Source organism: Hetaerina americana, unplaced genomic scaffold, assembly GCF_022747635.1.
Source record: "Hetaerina americana unplaced genomic scaffold, ioHetAmer1.1.p SCAF_17, whole genome shotgun sequence".
Taxonomy (NCBI): domain Eukaryota; kingdom Metazoa; phylum Arthropoda; class Insecta; order Odonata; family Calopterygidae; genus Hetaerina; species Hetaerina americana.
The window spans coordinates 2,443,919-2,462,500 of NW_027286730.1; the positions used below are offsets into that span (position 1 = coordinate 2,443,919).

The following is an 18,582-nucleotide window of genomic DNA, read 5'->3' on the forward strand; positions in this document are numbered from 1 at the left end:
GCCATTTTCTCACCAAAGATGCCTCTAGTTCATTTCTGTGACCGACTCTGACGTCATAATTGTCAGTTCACAGGTTTCACAGGAACTTATTCATTAAATTATGATTTCATGATGGAAGGGAACAAGGATGAGGCTGAACGTTGCATTGAATTAGCAGAACGTTTTATTGTTGAAGGTCGACATGACAAAGCTGAGCGGTTTTTGTTGAAAGCGGAAAAATTATACCCAACTCAGAAAGCTAAAGGTGTGTTTTTAGAAAGGTGTCTGCTTGTAATTACGGACCGGATTGCCTCTACGAAATAACATTTAATTATTTCGGAAGGCAACAAGTTAATGTTGCATCAGAGTAAATAATTGATCTTTATTGTGGTTACGGGATTCACCATGACCGTGGTGATTGTGTTAGATCGTGTTTTTGTTTGCAGATCTTTTGGATCATTTATCGAAGAACTCTCATCAGAAGTGTGCAGAGCCCGAAGATGCACCGAGAAAAAGACGGACAGGTAGGCCTGTGATTCTGCATTTTACCTTACCTTAATTGATATCAATATATCAATTGCATAGTGATGTTAACAGAGTTTCTTGTTACCTAGCCACCAGGAAGGAGGAAGCTAAAACGTCGGACACGGAAATGGATTATCCAAAGGAGCACGTAGAAGCTGTTCAGAGGTAAGGTGCATTGATATATTGGTATCGGTGATGTACCATGTATATTATGGCTTGTATGTGCACGAGTTTTGACCCCTGAGAACGATATGTATTTGGGTTAAGGACAATTGAATATTTGTTCTTCAAACTTTGATTCATACCCTTGCCTTTGGTTAACTTGTTAAAATTTTTATTTTGTCAGGATAAAAAAATGCAAAGACTATTATGAAGTTTTGGGAGTGGATAAGGAAGCAACGGATAGCGACATTAAAAAGGCTTACAAAAAATTAGCCCTCCAACTTCATCCGGACAAAAATAAAACACCAGGGGCAGCGGAAGCATTCAAAGGTTTGTTTATTTTAATATGTGTAGAGGAGTGGTGTTTTCCTTGAGAAAATTCATAATGATATTTTTGAAAGTACGAGTCTTAATTGCGATAATAGGAAGTCATGGACGTAATCATGTTGTAACTATAAGGCGATTTTACATGCAATAATAAACTGACGTATCGTGCTGGAAAGATATATAAATATATATTAACAATTGATTACTATTTTTGTGGTTATATGTTGCAAATTTGGCTACAAAATGCCCTCTTTGGTGTGAAAAGAGCAATTCAGAAACTCAGATTTAATTGCAGTGGCTTTCAATTATAAATATTGTCATGGTATGATTTGTGGTTTCCAACTTCATATTAATATTTCAGTGAGAGGCTATTAATAATCTATACCCAACGTTACCAATGAATTTGTTCTTCTTTGTTCATGGGGTTGCTGCCCCTTAAACTCTAATTAACAGAGACTCACGGGTGTCCTTTAAATCCATTGTAATTTGTGTTGTGATAATTATTGCGGGTAAATATAAACTATAGCTGTCATGAAAGATTTTTTGGAATAAATTATACTTTAAGCTTTATAATTAAACATTAAAAATAAGTTGACTTCTTTCTAGCTATATTTCATGCCATTGTTCACGCTAATAAAATTGTCAATTGTTCTCTTATTGATTTTGCGTTAATTCAATTTACTTTGGTCAAATATTTCCTGCAATTTTGTAGAGAAAGAAACCTATTTAATAAATGATTGCTTGTTTTGTTCCTCAGCCATAGGCAATGCTGTGGCAACCCTGACTGATCCTACCAAGCGAAAACAGTATGATATGTATGGGTCGGAAGAAGAACGTCTTCAGCAGCAGGGGCGTCATGGCCATGGGCGAGGTGGATTTCATGAATACAATTATACTCGAGGATTTGAAGGTGAAGTTTTATGCTGTGATTTTATATTTTATTTGTTCTTGCCTAATATAATAATCAAAGTCGAATGAAAAAAGTAACTCACGGAAAGCAATTCTAAATACTGAAAACACTGTTAAATTTCATGATTTCAGCCTGTGGAATGATGAGCAAGTATTAAAATTGTATCAAATTACCATTAAAATATGCAATGCATGTGGTGGTGATGTTTATCAAATTTGTACCGAAAGTCCAATAATTTCACTTCCTATTCAAGTGGCTTTCCAACCTAACTGTTTGAATAACTGCATAGGTAGAATTTATCAGTGGTATCTTGATCCCTGCTTTGGATTCTACGTGGAGAGTACTTCAAGTAGATTATGCCATCCATTGAATAGAATATTACATTATGGACTCTGTGGAGTATTTTTTCAGAGTAGGCTAATGTTGATGTTGGGTTTCTCTCCACTTTTTCCCCATTCCCTGAACATAATGTCTCTACCAAATTGCCCACCTATCTATAGTAGTAAAAATGTTATGTTATATTGTCAACTTATAATACATGTGGTACAAGTTTCATTGGTTTGACTCAAGTATTGCATCAGCTGCTGCTTCTGATGCAATACGGGAGTCTTTCCATGAACATGTGTCTTCATATTGGAAAACAGGAGAAAGTCAATATGGACTACAGAAAGGATAAATAAAACACTTCAAATTATTTTTCATGATATAATTATGGTTATGCTGTGAGCTTTGTGGAAACCACTGCACACAACCCTGTCTCGTGCACAATTTTTCTGTTACTGACGTGTGTAGCACCCAATAATATGTTCCATATTTTTGATTATGTTCTTAGCATTATTCAACAATCTGCTCTCACAATGGCATCGGCGATGTTAATATTTATTTCCAAAGAAGCAGTTTCTGCAGATCTGGATCCATCATCCCTTGAAATTGCCTTCCTTCTTTTAACAATTGAAACCATCTTCTGGCTGTGCTTTAAGGAAGAACAGAATCTCCATAGCCACCTGTAGCATAACATAGATGTCCTCATGATTGTTCAGATTGATGATTTGATTGATCCTGCATGCCACATTCATGATTTGTTCAGGTCAAAGCAAAATTTGAATGTAGCGTATTGCCTATTATGTTTTACCTCCTTTGCTATTGTAGCCTAAATGAGCATATTTCAACTTTTAATGGTTATAAGTGACGCACCACTGGAATCAAATCAATGAAAGTGGAATTATATTTTCTTTAAAATGGTTTCTCACAAACATTTCACTTTGAAGAAGAGGGGGAAAACATGGATTTCGGGACATACTGCCTCAAAAAGGTTCGTTTTAAGAGAAAATCGAGATAGGAAAGTAGTAGGAAAATTTTGCACCCATGACTAAACATTTTATTTAAATTAATCAATCTCAAGGTTTCACTAAGCAAGAAGATAAAATGAAAATGTCTTTTATTTGAGTGTCACATACACCTTCATTTTTTGACGAAAACTAACTGCCTTTTTCTTTAGCTACAAACTTTGGGTGTAAGTTTACTGTTGTTATCTTTTGAAGTTACAGTTTTCATCAAATCTCCATATTGTGCATTCATGTGCATGAACCAACATAGTCAGGTAAATCGAAATTTTCAGAGTTCTCAAAACATATATTCATAAAAATCTGTTTATTTTTCTCATGCGAATGGCTCCTTTCCTTAGATTTTATATGTATGACATAAAATATGTTATTTTGGTTATTTGCCGAGGCCAATGTGCAAATAGGACATTCACCAAGTTTACCGTGCATGAATATTTTTATGGTTAAAATTATTATCTTTAGTATAACTTTGTTTGATAATGAATTAACTATGAAGGTTATAGTATGATTATTTATTTGGCATAAAATGTTGGAATCAGCGGGTTATGAATGGTCATTGCTTTTATAATATATATATATATGTATAATTTTCAATTATTAATCTCTTTATCTTAATAGCTGACATCACTGCAGAAGAACTGTTTAATATGTTCTTTGGAGGTGGATTCCCCTCTCAGAATGTTTATGTTCGCCGTGGTGGGCGATGGCAGCGAACTGGAGAAAACCACAACCAAGTCAGAGGGGAGGTGAGCATTATAATTTGGTTTACAATAATAAGTTTTGATGATAGGAACAGGGAAGTATTAAGAAGCATTTTCCAAAGAATACCAGACCTGGAGAACCATGCCCCACCCCATCCTCCCATTACATACTTTTGATATCAAGACTGACACCAAAAATCCTTGCGCTATTATTGTGAAATCTATGCATCCTTAAAAGGGAAATCATACAAATAAGATAAATTACAATTAAAGTAATTAATATCATTTAAATTATCTTCAGTGATAATGTTTAACCATCTCTACCCGAAGAGCCAAAGAGTATCAAGTTCTTTGTTTATATTTTCTACCATTAAATGATGTAATGCATGGTCTTCCCTTCTATATAATGTGTATGAATATAAATTAAACAAATTGATACATATTTTTAATTAGCAAATTTATTGTACCCTTGAACCATGGGTGCAAGTCCTCCCAATGTGCCATGCTAGAAACTTACCTATTCATAGATTACCTTTGTTTTCTTTACAGCATGCAGGTAGCTATTCTCTGCTTCTTCAGATGCTGCCAATTTTGCTTTTAATAGCAATATCTATGATGAGTAGTCTCTTCATATCTGAACCAATCTACAGTCTACTTGCCAATTCGTAAGTACATCATGATTGTTTCTATAGCTACATGCTACTTGATGATGATGTCCCAAATGGTGTAACCAAACTTTTGAAGTGGTGTTTTTGTCTCATTTTATTTCAGTACGTATGCTATAGCCATATTATGTGTTTAATGCCACAAAATCTGACTTAGATTGACTCACCTAAATTATAAACCTCTTTCAGACATGAGCAATAATGAAATTTTAACTGATTGTTCAGGCTAGACTCTAAAGAAGCAAAAAATGGGAACATCCTAATGATGTGGCCCAAGAGATGATTTATATGTGTGTGTTTGTATATATATATATATATATATATATATATATATATAACTATTTTTATTCACCTGTATTATAATATAGACTTTGAATCTCCATTCACATGTTGATGTGTTTTTAGATGCATTCTTATGGATAGGTTTTTTAAGACTTGTGCAGATTTTAAATTTATAAGTGTTCAAAAATATCTTTGGTGAAAATTAATATCAACACAAGTTTATGAGCACCAAATGCAGGCCAGTATAGATGTAGTAAATACATCAAGAACTCCAGAAATGAGCTATTACACCTCTGATATATGTCCTTAAGTTCTCTAACCTATTTTCCTTGTTATATAAATAATGACCCCCAGCTGCTTGATAAATGCAGGAACTGTTAAAAATATTTTTACCAATGAATAATAAAGGGTTTACATTTGCAGTGCATTACCAGGTTTCATGCAAATAGATGTATATGGAATAAGAAAGTTATTTCATCAAATCGGTTGTTTTATGTTATCAGATTTCTGATATTTGTGACTATGAAGTCACAAAGAAACTAAATTTTATCGTTCACTGATTTTGTGTACATGTGTGTCATGGAACCCTTTAGCCATCAATTAAAGAGGTACATGAAACCTCAAATTTTTGACACAGAATTTTCGTTATTTTACATTTGGACAGTTGTCTGTAAAAATCTCTGTAATCAAAACCTCAGATTATATTTTGAAAATCCAGAATGTATGTAAAATCTCATTGTTCCATGATGGCACTGATTTTTATTCTATTTTTCCCAAATTTCATTTGTGATTGTGTTTTTGATTTTACATTTACCATTTATTATCGTTTATTAAAACTAGATTTTGCTGGTAACTTATTTCACATTGATTTACCTAAGGTGTACATTAATCAATTTTTAAATTGAACTTTGTATTATGCATGGTAATTTGAACTTCATGAAAATTATGCTTTGGTTTGTCCAGTAGGGTAGTGCTTCTAATTTGCTTAAAATAACACCTTACAGGTGGACTGACCTTAGTTGTATGTTGATTCATTTTAATATTGCTTTCCAAGGTCAAAATAAAAAAAAATATGTGAATATTAGAAACTTTCTACAGGGAACTTTCCTATGCGAGTTATGCTTCAGATTTTTTATTGATTTTCCAGTTACATTTAATGCACCTGATTGTATAGAGACAGTTTTGTCAATTGCATTATTTATTTCTTTATAATCTGGCAATATAAAGTGAGAACTTCAATTTATGAATCACTTAACATGTGAACTTTTTCATATTCCGTTTTGGTCTTTAGATACAAACTTATTTTTGATATATGAGCTGTGCTCTTTTCTCAGGCAGCATTTCACAAAATATTTAATGTGAGTGACACTATAGTAATATCTGTTCAAAGGTATGCATCACCAATGATGCCATTGAGCTAACTAATGTTACTACTCATGTTAAGTATGTATTTCCTGATGCATACTTCAAGCATCACCGTTCAACTTTTGTTTTTTGTCAAGTATGCTCATTTGGGACTAAACCTCTTGTGTAAAGATAGTAATTACTTTGTATACACCTAATGTGTGACAAGCATATAGCCTGCGAGACAAAAATAAACCACCAATGACAACTAATCATAAACTGAAGTACAAACCCAGTGAAAAAAAAATTGATTTCTAAAAATGTATGGATGATGATTTTTGTTTGTGTCTTGAGTTTAATGACATATTTGTTTCAACTTTGCAGGAAGTTCTCAGTTCCAAAAGAAACACAGAATTTAAAAATTCCTTACTATGTGAAGGAAAACTTTCATACAGAATATCAAGGAAGCCTGAGGAGGCTGGAGATGTCTGTTGAGGAGGAATACATAACCAATCTTCGGCATGCTTGCATAAGGGAGAAAAGTTACCGTAAGTGAAATTATCAATTATTATTGTGATTGGGTACGGAGTGTTAAACTGTACAAATTAATCATAGGTTCATTGTAACTTTTAAATTTTCAGGAGAGTCAATGGTTTGGAAGGCACGGAGTTATGGGGATAGCGTTTTGTATGCAAAATCCCAAAAAATAAGAATGCCGTCCTGTGAAACCCTTCAAGAGCTTCAAGCCAAAGCATAAGTCATCATTGTTTTTATTTTATTTTAATTTCTTTCAAGAGATAGAATGCATCTCTTTACAATGCCTTCAATGCAAAAAAGTTGTCTGCCTTAAGCCTTAATTATGTACATATAGAATAAACATTGGTTAAAGAGTATTAAGTTTTAATTTGCAGTACTGGATGTGGGATCTATTTATTGGACTAGGAATCATTGTTTTTATGGTCAGGTGACAGACCACCTTGTTGTTTATGATGCCTCATTGTTGAGTGATTTTATCCCATTCCTGTAATTATAATATTTTTGTTGCTGATATTCATGTGAAGTCTGTTGTTTTCATTGTCAGCAATTCCTCTGAAGATGAGAGGTTGAGGATTGCTCAATGATAATGGATCCAATGCCTTTATTTAATCATCATGTTGAGTCTTTAAATCATTAAGGGTGTCTGTCTTATTTTAGTATTTTGTTTCTACATTGTATGTGAATCACTGTATGTTGTATATGCACGGAAACCTTATGAAAGCGGTAATATGCTTGGATTTTGCAGTTCACTAGACATGCCATAAGGTTGAAAGATCTGTGAAATATCATGTGAATCTTGTTAATAATTTCGTCTTTCATTGTACATCAGTGATTAAAAGTAATTAGCATGTATAATGTGTACAGTGTGAATATTTGATTTTACCCTGCACATTCTGAATACATTTATATATAAGTTACCAAAGCACTGGTAGGCATCTTGTAAATTGATATTGTTTCATCCCCAAATCATGTTGATGACTTGTTTTTATGTGTTCCTGTGTATAGTAGATATTTTGATGGGTTTATATTTTGATTATTGTTGTTAACTTCTTGGTATTGAGAAAATTAAACAAATTGACCCATAAAATTTTATTATTTTCGGCATGTAATTTGAAGAAATGGGTTAGGTCTCAATGACACCATATTGTTCTAATTATAATATGCTTGGTCCTCAAGTTGGTGAGAATACCGTATTATAGTAATCTGTCATCCACTATTCCCATTCAGAAATATGACATCAGTGATACTACCCAAAACTTCAGCCTTCTCATCCCTAATTATTTTCTGATGGAAACAGTAATTACACAATGTTAGGGTACTTTTCGCATTATTTCCTTTTCATGTTTCTTGTATTTTGTGTTTGTTTTGTATACAAAATATTGGACCTCCAAAGTGTAGGCAGTAAAACATTGCTATCTTTCATGTAATTATATGAATACAGTAAGAGCTAACATTTTGTCACTACGCCATTATGTGGGGAGAATTTCATCATGTATTCACTTATACTGTAGCTGAATTCTGATGAGATATGAATACAATGAAAGAAGACACTGCTTTTCCACGTAGCATTTTTTTTATTACGACCTAAGTTTTATTACAGCGTAGCATCTTCAGGTGTTACGCTGTAACAAAGCCTAGGTTGTATAAAAATATAAAAAGTCTATGTGGAGAAGCATAGTGTCTTCTTTCATCATGAAGGATTTCCAGCATGCTATGCCTGAAACTGTGTCATTTATATGAAAATTACTTCAGAACCTTCTACTTCATGAAAAATAATCCATTTTCAATAAAATGTTATTTCAATAGGCAGGGGACCAAAATTTTAAGCATAAGAATATATGGTTTCAAAATAAATGATTTTAAACAATTCTTGCCATTCCATATTTCGACAAAAAAATCAAACATCTATTTTAGATATCCATTGAAATATTAAGCGAATTCACATGTCAAGTTGGTAATTCATACTTGATATTCTAAGTTAATGAAGGAAGCACTCGCAGGAGTTCATGTTTGATAAATAAAATGTAAAAATAAATGCCTAACCATGAGCATGACCACTGAATATTTACCCACTGATCTGACACACTAATGTTTTTGGAGCAGATAGGTACTGAAAGAGCATATGTTTTTATTATCTTTTCCATAAAATTGAAAATCTACATCAGTCTTTTTAATCTGATGCTCACGCTTCCATTGATTTGGACCAAGTATCATTCGGGAGTTGTGATGAGATTTATTCCCTTTCAGTATCACTCGCAGAGGAAACCATGTACAAATATACTTGACAGAAAAATGAGGGATTATGAAAACACTAGCATAATTCTGGTTCAGCTGAGGGTATCCGAGTGACACTGAAGGATGTGCATATACTCTTGCAACAATTAGCAATACCCATCATTTGCATTACTAGAATTATGATTAATGCTTACAAGAAATTGAAAGGCTATAATCATCCTTTGTAAACAAAGTAACTGACTAGGAATAGGTATGTCACCAGAAAATGTCAAGTAATTGGAAAGGTAAAGACTGAAAACTAAATACCAAATTTGACGATGTGTAAGATGCACTTCTTTCCAAAATTATGGTTTAAAAAATCACCTGCATCTTATATGTGAAGCTTTAAAATCAATGGGTTACATTTTACCCCAAATGGTCTATACTACCTATTTTTACTCCACTACAGTTACTTATAAAATATTTATTATTCAATTGAATATTTTAGTTGGTACTGTCACTATTATGCTATTTGCTAATATGCAATGTGAAAGGAGTAATTGAACAGACTTGATCGTACTTTATCACAACTTGTCACAACAAAGCATATGCTTTTAAAAAACTTTATTTTCTTGTGTGTGCCCTGCTAAAATGGAGGTGCATGTTGTATGTCATCAAATACGGTAGTTACTGCAATTATCATTTTATTTTTGATTACTCTTGGCATGCCAATATGTTCATCAGAAAGATTTATATATTTTTTAAATTCCTTCTGCCTCCCCCTTAGCCTATACTCTTCGAGCAGGAAATTCAAGCATGTGCCAATTCATACCATTTAATATTTTGGCTGATACCTCCACCTTTTTCATTTGCTGGTTTGGTGTAACATTTGTTTTAACCTCCTCCTTTTTAGCAATATCATTCTAGAAGTATTCCCAAGTGATGTCCTTTTCCTAGAAATCCTTTTCTGTAATCAACAATTTAATTATAACCCATCTCACAATTTCTACAACCCAGGATAAATTGAGAGCATGCATATGCTCATCTCATAAATAATCTTGTGCTAAGCGGGGAAGTTAACAAGTATGTAATAACTTCCCAGGAAATTGGTATTTTAAAAGAGAAACTGTCCATAACCATGGTTATATAAATTTAAAGAGTCTACATCCTTCAAAATATTTATAGCATTGAAGGAGGTTGTGTTATAATGTACAAGCGCCACATGCCAATGTAGTTCTTCCAGAGAGGACAAAAATGCCTCAGAGGTCTTAACAAGTGTGCAGGCATTAACTATTTGCTTACTATGGAAGAGCATCTCACTGTCCACAACTAACCCATTCACCTCTGAAGCTGCAGAGGAAATTTCTTTTTTGGGTAACATATATCTGAAGAAATATTCATCTCCACACTTGCCAGCTATCTGACAAAATTCCCCTTGCCAAACCTTACCCTGTCATCTCTTGAGTCAAAATAAGCATAAAGCAACTGGCCTACCTTCACATCCATCTGCAAATCCTCAGAATTGTTTCCCTCACTAAGCCTATGCCACTGTGATAACCCACCCCATCTCTTGTATAAGATTTCTGCCCCTACTCTGTTTTAGGAACAATCTCCTGCACTTAAATACCTTGATACCTATCTTAAAAGACCTTTCCATAATTTTTGTGAGGTCCAGCTACTACCTGTATTTAAAATTGTTCTCTTCTAGTGACAGCACAAATTTTTCATTGCACTCCACAAACTGACTTGTCTCCAAATTATTCACTTTAAAAGTCAAAAGTTCTGGTGCTACCATAAAATATTTTTTTGGAGACTTATTAGGTGCAGCCATGTACAATGATTCATCAGCCTGACTAGAAGCACATGGAGCAAGCTTATTTGTATTCCCAGCAATTTAAAAAAATGCACTAGAGGTCCTACGATTGTAATCCAATTAAACATTTTCCATTAGGCAAGCCTCTGCGTCTGTATGAGGTAGGATGAATATGAAATGCACACCATTTCTCAAACTCGCTGTGGTCATTAAAGACATGATGGACTCCTCCCTAAACTCAATTACTTTCTCCTTGTCCTACCTCACTCTCATATATCCTTCCACCTACCACCGCATTCTGGTCCTTCACAACTATCAAACAAATGGTTAACCCCAGGGACACCTACAATTGTTTCCTCTAATTTAATGTACAACGCTTTTTCTTCCTCCAAGCGGTTATTTGTTGGCAGGTTGATCTAAATAATGATCACGGTGTTTTGTTCCGCTTTCATTTCTACTCACTACTGTTACTATGCTTCTTCCTACCTTTTTATTCAATACTTTTACCAACCCTGGCTGGCTCTTTTATCATCCTATTCAATTTATATGACTCATCATCGCTCCAATAATCCCTGCTGTCCTTCATACCACCTCCTACAGCCCTAAAATATCTACATTTGCACATATTAATGAATAGCCAAAAAATGTATTCGTATACTATCATTCAACAAATGGAAATATGTCTCAATACTGTACGGGGTTACTTTTTAAGCTCTATCTCAGATGAGAAAAAACCAAGCACCCCATCATGGGTACAATTTATGGCCTCTAGTATAAACGGAAACATCGCCCTCCCCTTTTATCTCTAACGTATGTGTTTACCACTGTCATAACATACTTCAGTTCTTAATAGCAAAGGTTCGAATGAAAAATATGAGCTACATTGCCAAGAAGCATCTTCTTTTTTAATTTCATTCGTTACATTCCACACACATTCATTTCAATAGCAAATAAAGAGTATTTGAAATAGATGCAAGTACATAGGTGCCCCCAATTTTCCTAAGGATGTGCGAAAACAATTGAAGGATAGTGTGCGATGTTCCAATATGGAAAACAGGGTTTCAGGAGCAATGCGATTTTCAGGCCCTAGGTATTATAACGACCTTCAGTATTGCTCTGAGCCGATTTGAATAGCGACCCTGCTTCATTACTTAGACTTCCGGTTTCTATTCCGGTATTTAGGATAGCATACAGCGACTGGATCGAAATGACACACAACATAGCGGACAAGGGTCACAATTGACGGGATAGCGCGGCGCTATTTCATTAAGAATAGAAGCCATAAACTAATGACAATGTTTTCCCATTCTTTGAAACTGCTTTTCGAGAGAATTAAATCATGATATATCATCTCATAAATATCCTATTATCCTTCTGGTGTGCCCAGCCGGCTTCTCAAAGAAAAAAATAGACGGGGTCTGCACAGCAGTAGGGGAACTACACGTTAGTCTTTGGAGTCTATTTATAAATCATGGAGCGGAAATAGGGATACTGTGGAATCTCTACTACTCGTGTATTCCAGACATGATTGTGGTTTTTTCACATAGCTTGTGAGGGAAAAGTAATTTACGAACGGTCGCAAATTACTTTAATTTTATTATTAATTCTTGGTAACACAAAACAGTACATTATAAAGACCGTCTCTCAGATACCTTCGCAATAGTTCAAAAATGTTAATTGTGGATTGCTGCAATGTGTAACAAGGATTGAAAAAGAAAACAAATTGTGGCACGTAGGTATGTAGGCATTAGTAATATGCGCCATACAGTAACATTCTTTACAAGTCTATTATCATTATGTATGAACTACGGAATATTATAAGGCACGTATATCACAGATAGGTTAACAGATGACAGGATAGCGAACCTTTCAATGATGACAAGGAATGATGAATCTTACATTCAATCACTACCATATAAAGTGATTAGCGTCACCGATATATTGGTGAATACATAGGAATAAAATGCATCGTGATCTCAGAGATCTGATGTACAAGACAGCGGCGATAGCGGTTTTTTTTATCTCCTACCCGCCCTCGGAGTTCTGTAGCAAAGATAAAAATGAGCGCAAGGGTATACTTAAACTCTGGCGAGGGGAGAATTTGGGCAGACACCACCCGCATCGCGGAGGAACATCACGAGTTCGAAAGAAGTTCGCCTTTAGATTTTTACTGCCGACAACTAACAGAGCCGAATTCAACTTCGCTGACTTAATTAAGGTGAGACTTGTTATTAGAACTAACTTTCCAAAGGCGCTGATGAAAGAACAATTGTGAATTAAAATAACACGTTCCAATCAACACAGATCACTTATACCAACGGTGAGGACAGGGTAAAACAAGGGCCTAGAGCAATTAATTTCATAATCATATCATTTTATCTCTGTATATTGAAGGCTCAATTTTATTATTATGCTGGCTTCGGCTTCCTTAGATCGCGTGTTCGTTTCCCGATTTGTTGGGCTTTCCTCCTCCACCTAGGGTTTCGATAATCGTGAATGTCCATGCCATGTATGTTTTTCAAATGATTGAATGTGAATTCACATTCATTTCCCTAATTGAATAGTAAAGAGAGAGACTTATTTACCCCACGTTACTTTCTCTAGTTCCTTCCCTATTTTTATAAAGGTGTCATTCTTTACAAACACGAAATAGTTGGTTTTCCTTTTACAATATTTCCTCCATAAGTACTCAAATTCTCATATTGCCCACCGACTTCCCTAATAGCACTAAAAAAGGTCTGAATTCTTTTTTATTCACAGCCAGCTTGAAACGTCTTCATTCTTGTTAAGTAGGAATGCATTAAATCCCGATTTTGAAATTTAAATACACTGATGGCAGCTAAACAACATACTTGAAAATTATCCCCAAGGGGTTGTGGTGGTGTCTGTTGCACTGTATACGTTTCTGACCATTGACCTTCTGTCATTCACGTGTGGTTATCTTAATCAGCTAAAATGAATCAATATTTTATGCATAACTGTCTTTTATTGCATACATTCTTTTAAAAATAAATTAACTGAAGGCTTCAATTCAAAATTTAATTATTCTTAGCTAGACTTATCAGATTATCACGTAAATCTCTTATTTGCCTGGAATATAAGCGTATTTTATACTCAGGACTCGACGGAGAAAGGTTTAGCTGAAAGTGATAAGATCAGATAAATTTATTAAATACCGCATTTTCCCATAGATAACGCGCGCCTAATCTATACAAAAATGTTCAGATCATCGAAAAAATGACGATACGCGCAATGTGATGAACATTGAAAAAATCCAAACATTTACAAACGCATGTACACAATAATTTGCACAAGAGTTTCGCAAAAATAAATTAGCCTGATAGCATGCCTTTCTAACTGTGTTCTATTTTAAACAGATTTACTACTGTTACCGTTATTTCATCTCATAAATCCGCGAGAAAAAGAAGAAACAAAATTTCTATGCTTCATTTTTTCTAATACGTAGTACTTCATTCTAATTCATAGTACTTCACGTATACGTAGAGTACGTCGTATTATATACACGTACGTATAAATATATGATAGGATACGGATCATTCGAATCAAAGAAATTCGTCAACTGAATCAAAATTGAATGAATCAAGTGCATTTATTATTTCTTCAGGCACATCACCGAGTTCGCTCTCCGAAGTTGACTCTTCCTCATCTTCTAGCACTGGCGTTAAAATATTGCCTAAAGATTTTTCAAATCCATTTTTAACATATGTACCTCTGAGACCCTGCCAACTTTCCAGGATCCACTGGCTTATTTCTTCATTACTCACTCTTTTAATCCTTCTCGATTATGTGTAGTCTTTCATACCAGACATCATCCACTTTTCCCAACTAGAACGTAACTTTGATTTAAAAGATTTATTAATTGACAAATCCTGGCAGCCTCGCAATTTCCTTTTTCTTTCGCGTGATTGATGACTTCTAGATTAAACATCACCGTGTAAGATTTCCTTCTCCGTGGGTAATTTTCTTGAGGAAATTCTAAATTACAAAAACTTAACTCAATTCAGGTTTGAAACAATCACCATGGAGGCGGCACTTTCATAGAACTTTGAGGGTTTATAGAACAGCTGAGCGACGATAATAACAAATCGAAGTACCATCGTGTCTTACCGCATATGCGGCTTATTTTCAGAGGATGCCTTTTGCTCTATGTGTATATTTTAATGTCGTATTTCTCACATAGTATTATAAATGTTATTATTTATTTATTTTTTTTAATTGTGCCTATATTATGGTTCTAGTCTTATTTAGGATGTGGTATGGTCTTTTTTGTTTATCATTTGTTGGTCCCTTTTTAATTTTTGTGTACGTTAATGCTGTGCTGCTATGCTCTTCTAGTTGATCGTAATAGATCTTGCATAATGTCTTTATTATTTCGTCCAGATCTTCCATGTCTGCCTGGATATATATATCCTTAATTTTAACCCGTGGTTTAATTCTATGTATGGACCTTAATATGTTTCTTTCCGTTATCTCCATCTTCTTATATGTGCCCTTGTAAATCGAAGTGAAGCAAACAAAACAAGAAAATTCAATTATTTCATTGATTGAAAAAATTTCATTAATTCCCTTATTTTTTATATTTGATCCGCCGAAAGTTAATTTATATGGCAAATAAACGGGTACACATTCCCATGTCTCATTTCCACTTACGAATCATAGCGAAAAGGCAATTAGCCGGCATATTGTGTTGGCTTGTAAATATTGTTTTTTTATCCTTCTGTTGTTTGGAATTAATTTCAATCACCTGTCTCTAATCTTTTGTATGCTTACGGTAGATATAACCACAGGCAATTATGATTACACGAATTCATTGGTTATTACCATCTATTAGTATACGGATATAGACGTATATTTTTACACACATACACTGATGCGCCTCATCTATACACGTTTAACATAACTATGAAGCTCTGGGCGCGCGGTATCTATACCAATTCATGATAACTACAAAGTTCTGAAGCCCGTTATGGATGGGAAAGTACGGTATTACTGTGAGAGCAGGAATTGTTTGGTGAATATGCATTGGATAAACTAGGATGGGAGGCCTGGCAGTAGGGTGGATTTTTCTCAGCAGTCGGGGGCAATACAACATTGGGTGACCATCACCGGAAAGAGCATAACTTTTCAATATTTTGAATAATTTTTAGTGGTCACTACGTGCACTCAAACTTTCTCATTAACTTTGCCGGGCAAATTCAAATTTGGCTGGAGTGCTTCACCTGATAGTTTAACAGGGGTAAGGAGATTATGGACAAGTTATGGATGAAAGGGAAACTCCCATCACATTTAGGGTGAACTTACACAAAAGGCACATTTGGTTCTCCAGGGCACTAGAATACCAAATGTATGTCAGCAATGTGGATTGATGAGTTTGGGCAGTAGTTTTTGTTTTAGGTCCATTTAAAACTTACTTTAAAATCGTTTTCCAAAATTCTTTAACCATAAGTGTTACTGAATGGTATTATATCATCATCACTTGTCTACCATTTTAGGGCAGGTTTATGACAGGTCCTGACACCACCAGCTGCTGAAATTTTAGGCCCAAACTAACATAACAGAAAATATTCTGAAATCCAGTACTTCATATCACAATAACTCATTCACTAGCTCTACATACTTTCTATCTCATTTAATTCCATCTAAAGTGCCTATTCTTTTCCTCAATATACCTCATGTGCTCAACATTCTCCCCTCGATCACTGTCGTCAGCACCCCATTGCCTTTCAGTACATCCTTCATTCACTTGGCCTTCGAATTTATCCCAATGGCCCAAACTTTTTTGCCTATGACTAGCTTGTTTTCCTTCCGGACTAGTCTTCCAGCCAAATTTATTTCCCTCATAAATGAATAAGATCATACAAGCTCTTCCTTCCATTTTCCTAAAGAGATGAATAGTTCTGCAAAGGAGTTATCTATTCCCAAAGTCTCACTGATTTCATTTCCTTTAATGCCTTTTCTATCTTACAGTTAAGAATTCCCTGACCTAAGCCATTCTTATCATTATATTATATTTTTATTTATAAGCACACTGGCCTATACCATATAGCTCTTCTATGTAATCTTTTCAACTTGTCTCGCCCTCTTCTTTGTTTAATATTTGACCTGTTGCATTTTGAATAGTGTAAACAGATTTTCCTTCCCTAAATCCTGATATTTCCTTCACCTTTCTGCATAGCGGGCACATTATTGCCGTTCCTGTAAGCTCTCCATACCCTTGCCCTGCTCTTTCTTAAATACTACCTTTGCCCTATTCGTTTTTGGCTGTTTATTTTTTACCCCTCCTGGAACTCCATCCAGGAGGCAGTTGTTTTCAACCCATTTGTTTTCTACATTCCATTTTATTCTACTCATTCTTTTCCAAGTTTAATTTCAAACTACATTTGCACTAAACTGTGAATCCACAAATACAGCCAGGAAAATAGTCAAGTTAATCATTCCATTCCTAAACATATGCTTAACTATAATAAATTCTGATTTACCACTGTATCTCCCCACATTTGCCATGTATGGAAATGTCTACTTTGGCATTTAAACAAGGTGTTAGCAATAAATAACCTATTCCTCTAGGCAAAGTCTATAGTTTCCTTCCATGGCCATTCCTTTCTCCCAAACTGTAATTTCACTGCCTCATTCATGTGACAGTGAATAATCAATAGAAAGTTACACAACTATGCAAACAAGTACCTAGGCATGGATCACTTCGTGTTAAGAAATTTGAGGGGAGCAAGAGAATTAATCCAGGAATGAGAAAATTATAAAAAAGAAAAATAGAATACAACCTGGGTGCCTGTGTTTATTTAGCAGATTACAAGAAGGGACTGGGCATAGTATAGTGGATAACGTTGATTTAAGTACTGAAGAATATAGGAGCCAAAAGGGATTAGAAACCTATACATGCATGGATCAGAGATGAGATAGCCAAAATAAGAGCCTAGGGATGGAAAGAATTGGTACAGGATGTGAAAGGCAGAGGAAAGAGAGTTGTTTATTATTGCCATTAGCCTTTAACATACAAATATGATAATGTTAAAGGTGGCATGGGAAAATCTAACTTTGGAAATGAAATTGGGTGGCAATTTTATTTATTCCATTAGGTTTGCAAATGATCAAGCAATAGTTAGTCGGACAACCAGGAGACTTTAATATTGTTTAGTGCCTTACAGAAGCAATACAAGAGGTATTAGACGAAGAATAATCACTAGAAAATCAAAATGATGAGATTATTAAGAATTAGGAAGGCTAAGTTAAATGTAAAATATGGAGGGAATAAACTAGAGTAGGTGAAGCAGTTCATGTATTTGGGCAGTATTTTGGAGGGAAATGTGCATTGCAGTGGAGACATTATGAGAAAAGAAGCATTCCCAAAAGAAGTAACTAGAAGCAAGAAGAAGGAATTAATGATAGGTGTTCTAAATAAAGAAAAAAAGAAAAGATTAGGAAGACTTTAACATTGAGTTAGTCAATGTGTGGATCTGAATCCTGGTCTTTGAGGCAAGGGGATGACCATACTTCAAGAGGCTTTTGAGATGTGAGTATGGAAAAGAATTGAGAAAGTAATTTGGATGGAGATGAAGACTAACATGCAATAAATTTGAGGTGGGCACCTCAAATGTATTGCACATGATTAAGCTAATTGGGCAGAAATGCATTGCATCATTCTAGTGACCAATAAAACTTGGAAACTAAAAAGTTATCATTTTAATTATGGTACTTACAGATTCATACATCTTTATGGCTGTTGTAGTATCATATGCACAAA

The 18,582-nt window shown here is 34.6% G+C and overlaps 1 protein-coding gene across 1 annotated transcript; it reads left to right on the top strand.

Moving 5' to 3' along the window:
• The first annotated feature begins 28 nt into the window (after positions 1–28).
• Positions 29–8,642, top strand: LOC139687117 (dnaJ homolog subfamily B member 12). Its single transcript, XM_071584240.1, has 9 exons — positions 29–244; positions 426–503; positions 594–669; positions 851–996; positions 1,751–1,903; positions 3,865–3,992; positions 4,497–4,612; positions 6,623–6,786; positions 6,880–8,642. Exons 1-9 carry the CDS (start codon positions 109–111, stop codon positions 6,993–6,995), a joined length of 1,113 nt encoding a protein of 370 aa, XP_071440341.1. The 5' UTR covers positions 29–108; the 3' UTR covers positions 6,996–8,642.
• The last annotated feature ends 9,940 nt before the right edge of the window (positions 8,643–18,582 follow it).

Excerpts from the sequence above, each read along its gene's own strand:
- LOC139687117 (XM_071584240.1), top strand. The coding sequence starts at position 109 with ATGATGGAAGGGAACAAGGATGAGGCTGAACGTTGCATTGAATTAGCA. Across the intron at positions 3,993-4,496 it reads ACAACCAAGTCAGAGGGGAG|CATGCAGGTAGCTATTCTCT; the intron begins GTGAGCATTATA and ends TTTTCTTTACAG. Across the intron at positions 4,613-6,622 it reads TACAGTCTACTTGCCAATTC|GAAGTTCTCAGTTCCAAAAG; the intron begins GTAAGTACATCA and ends TCAACTTTGCAG.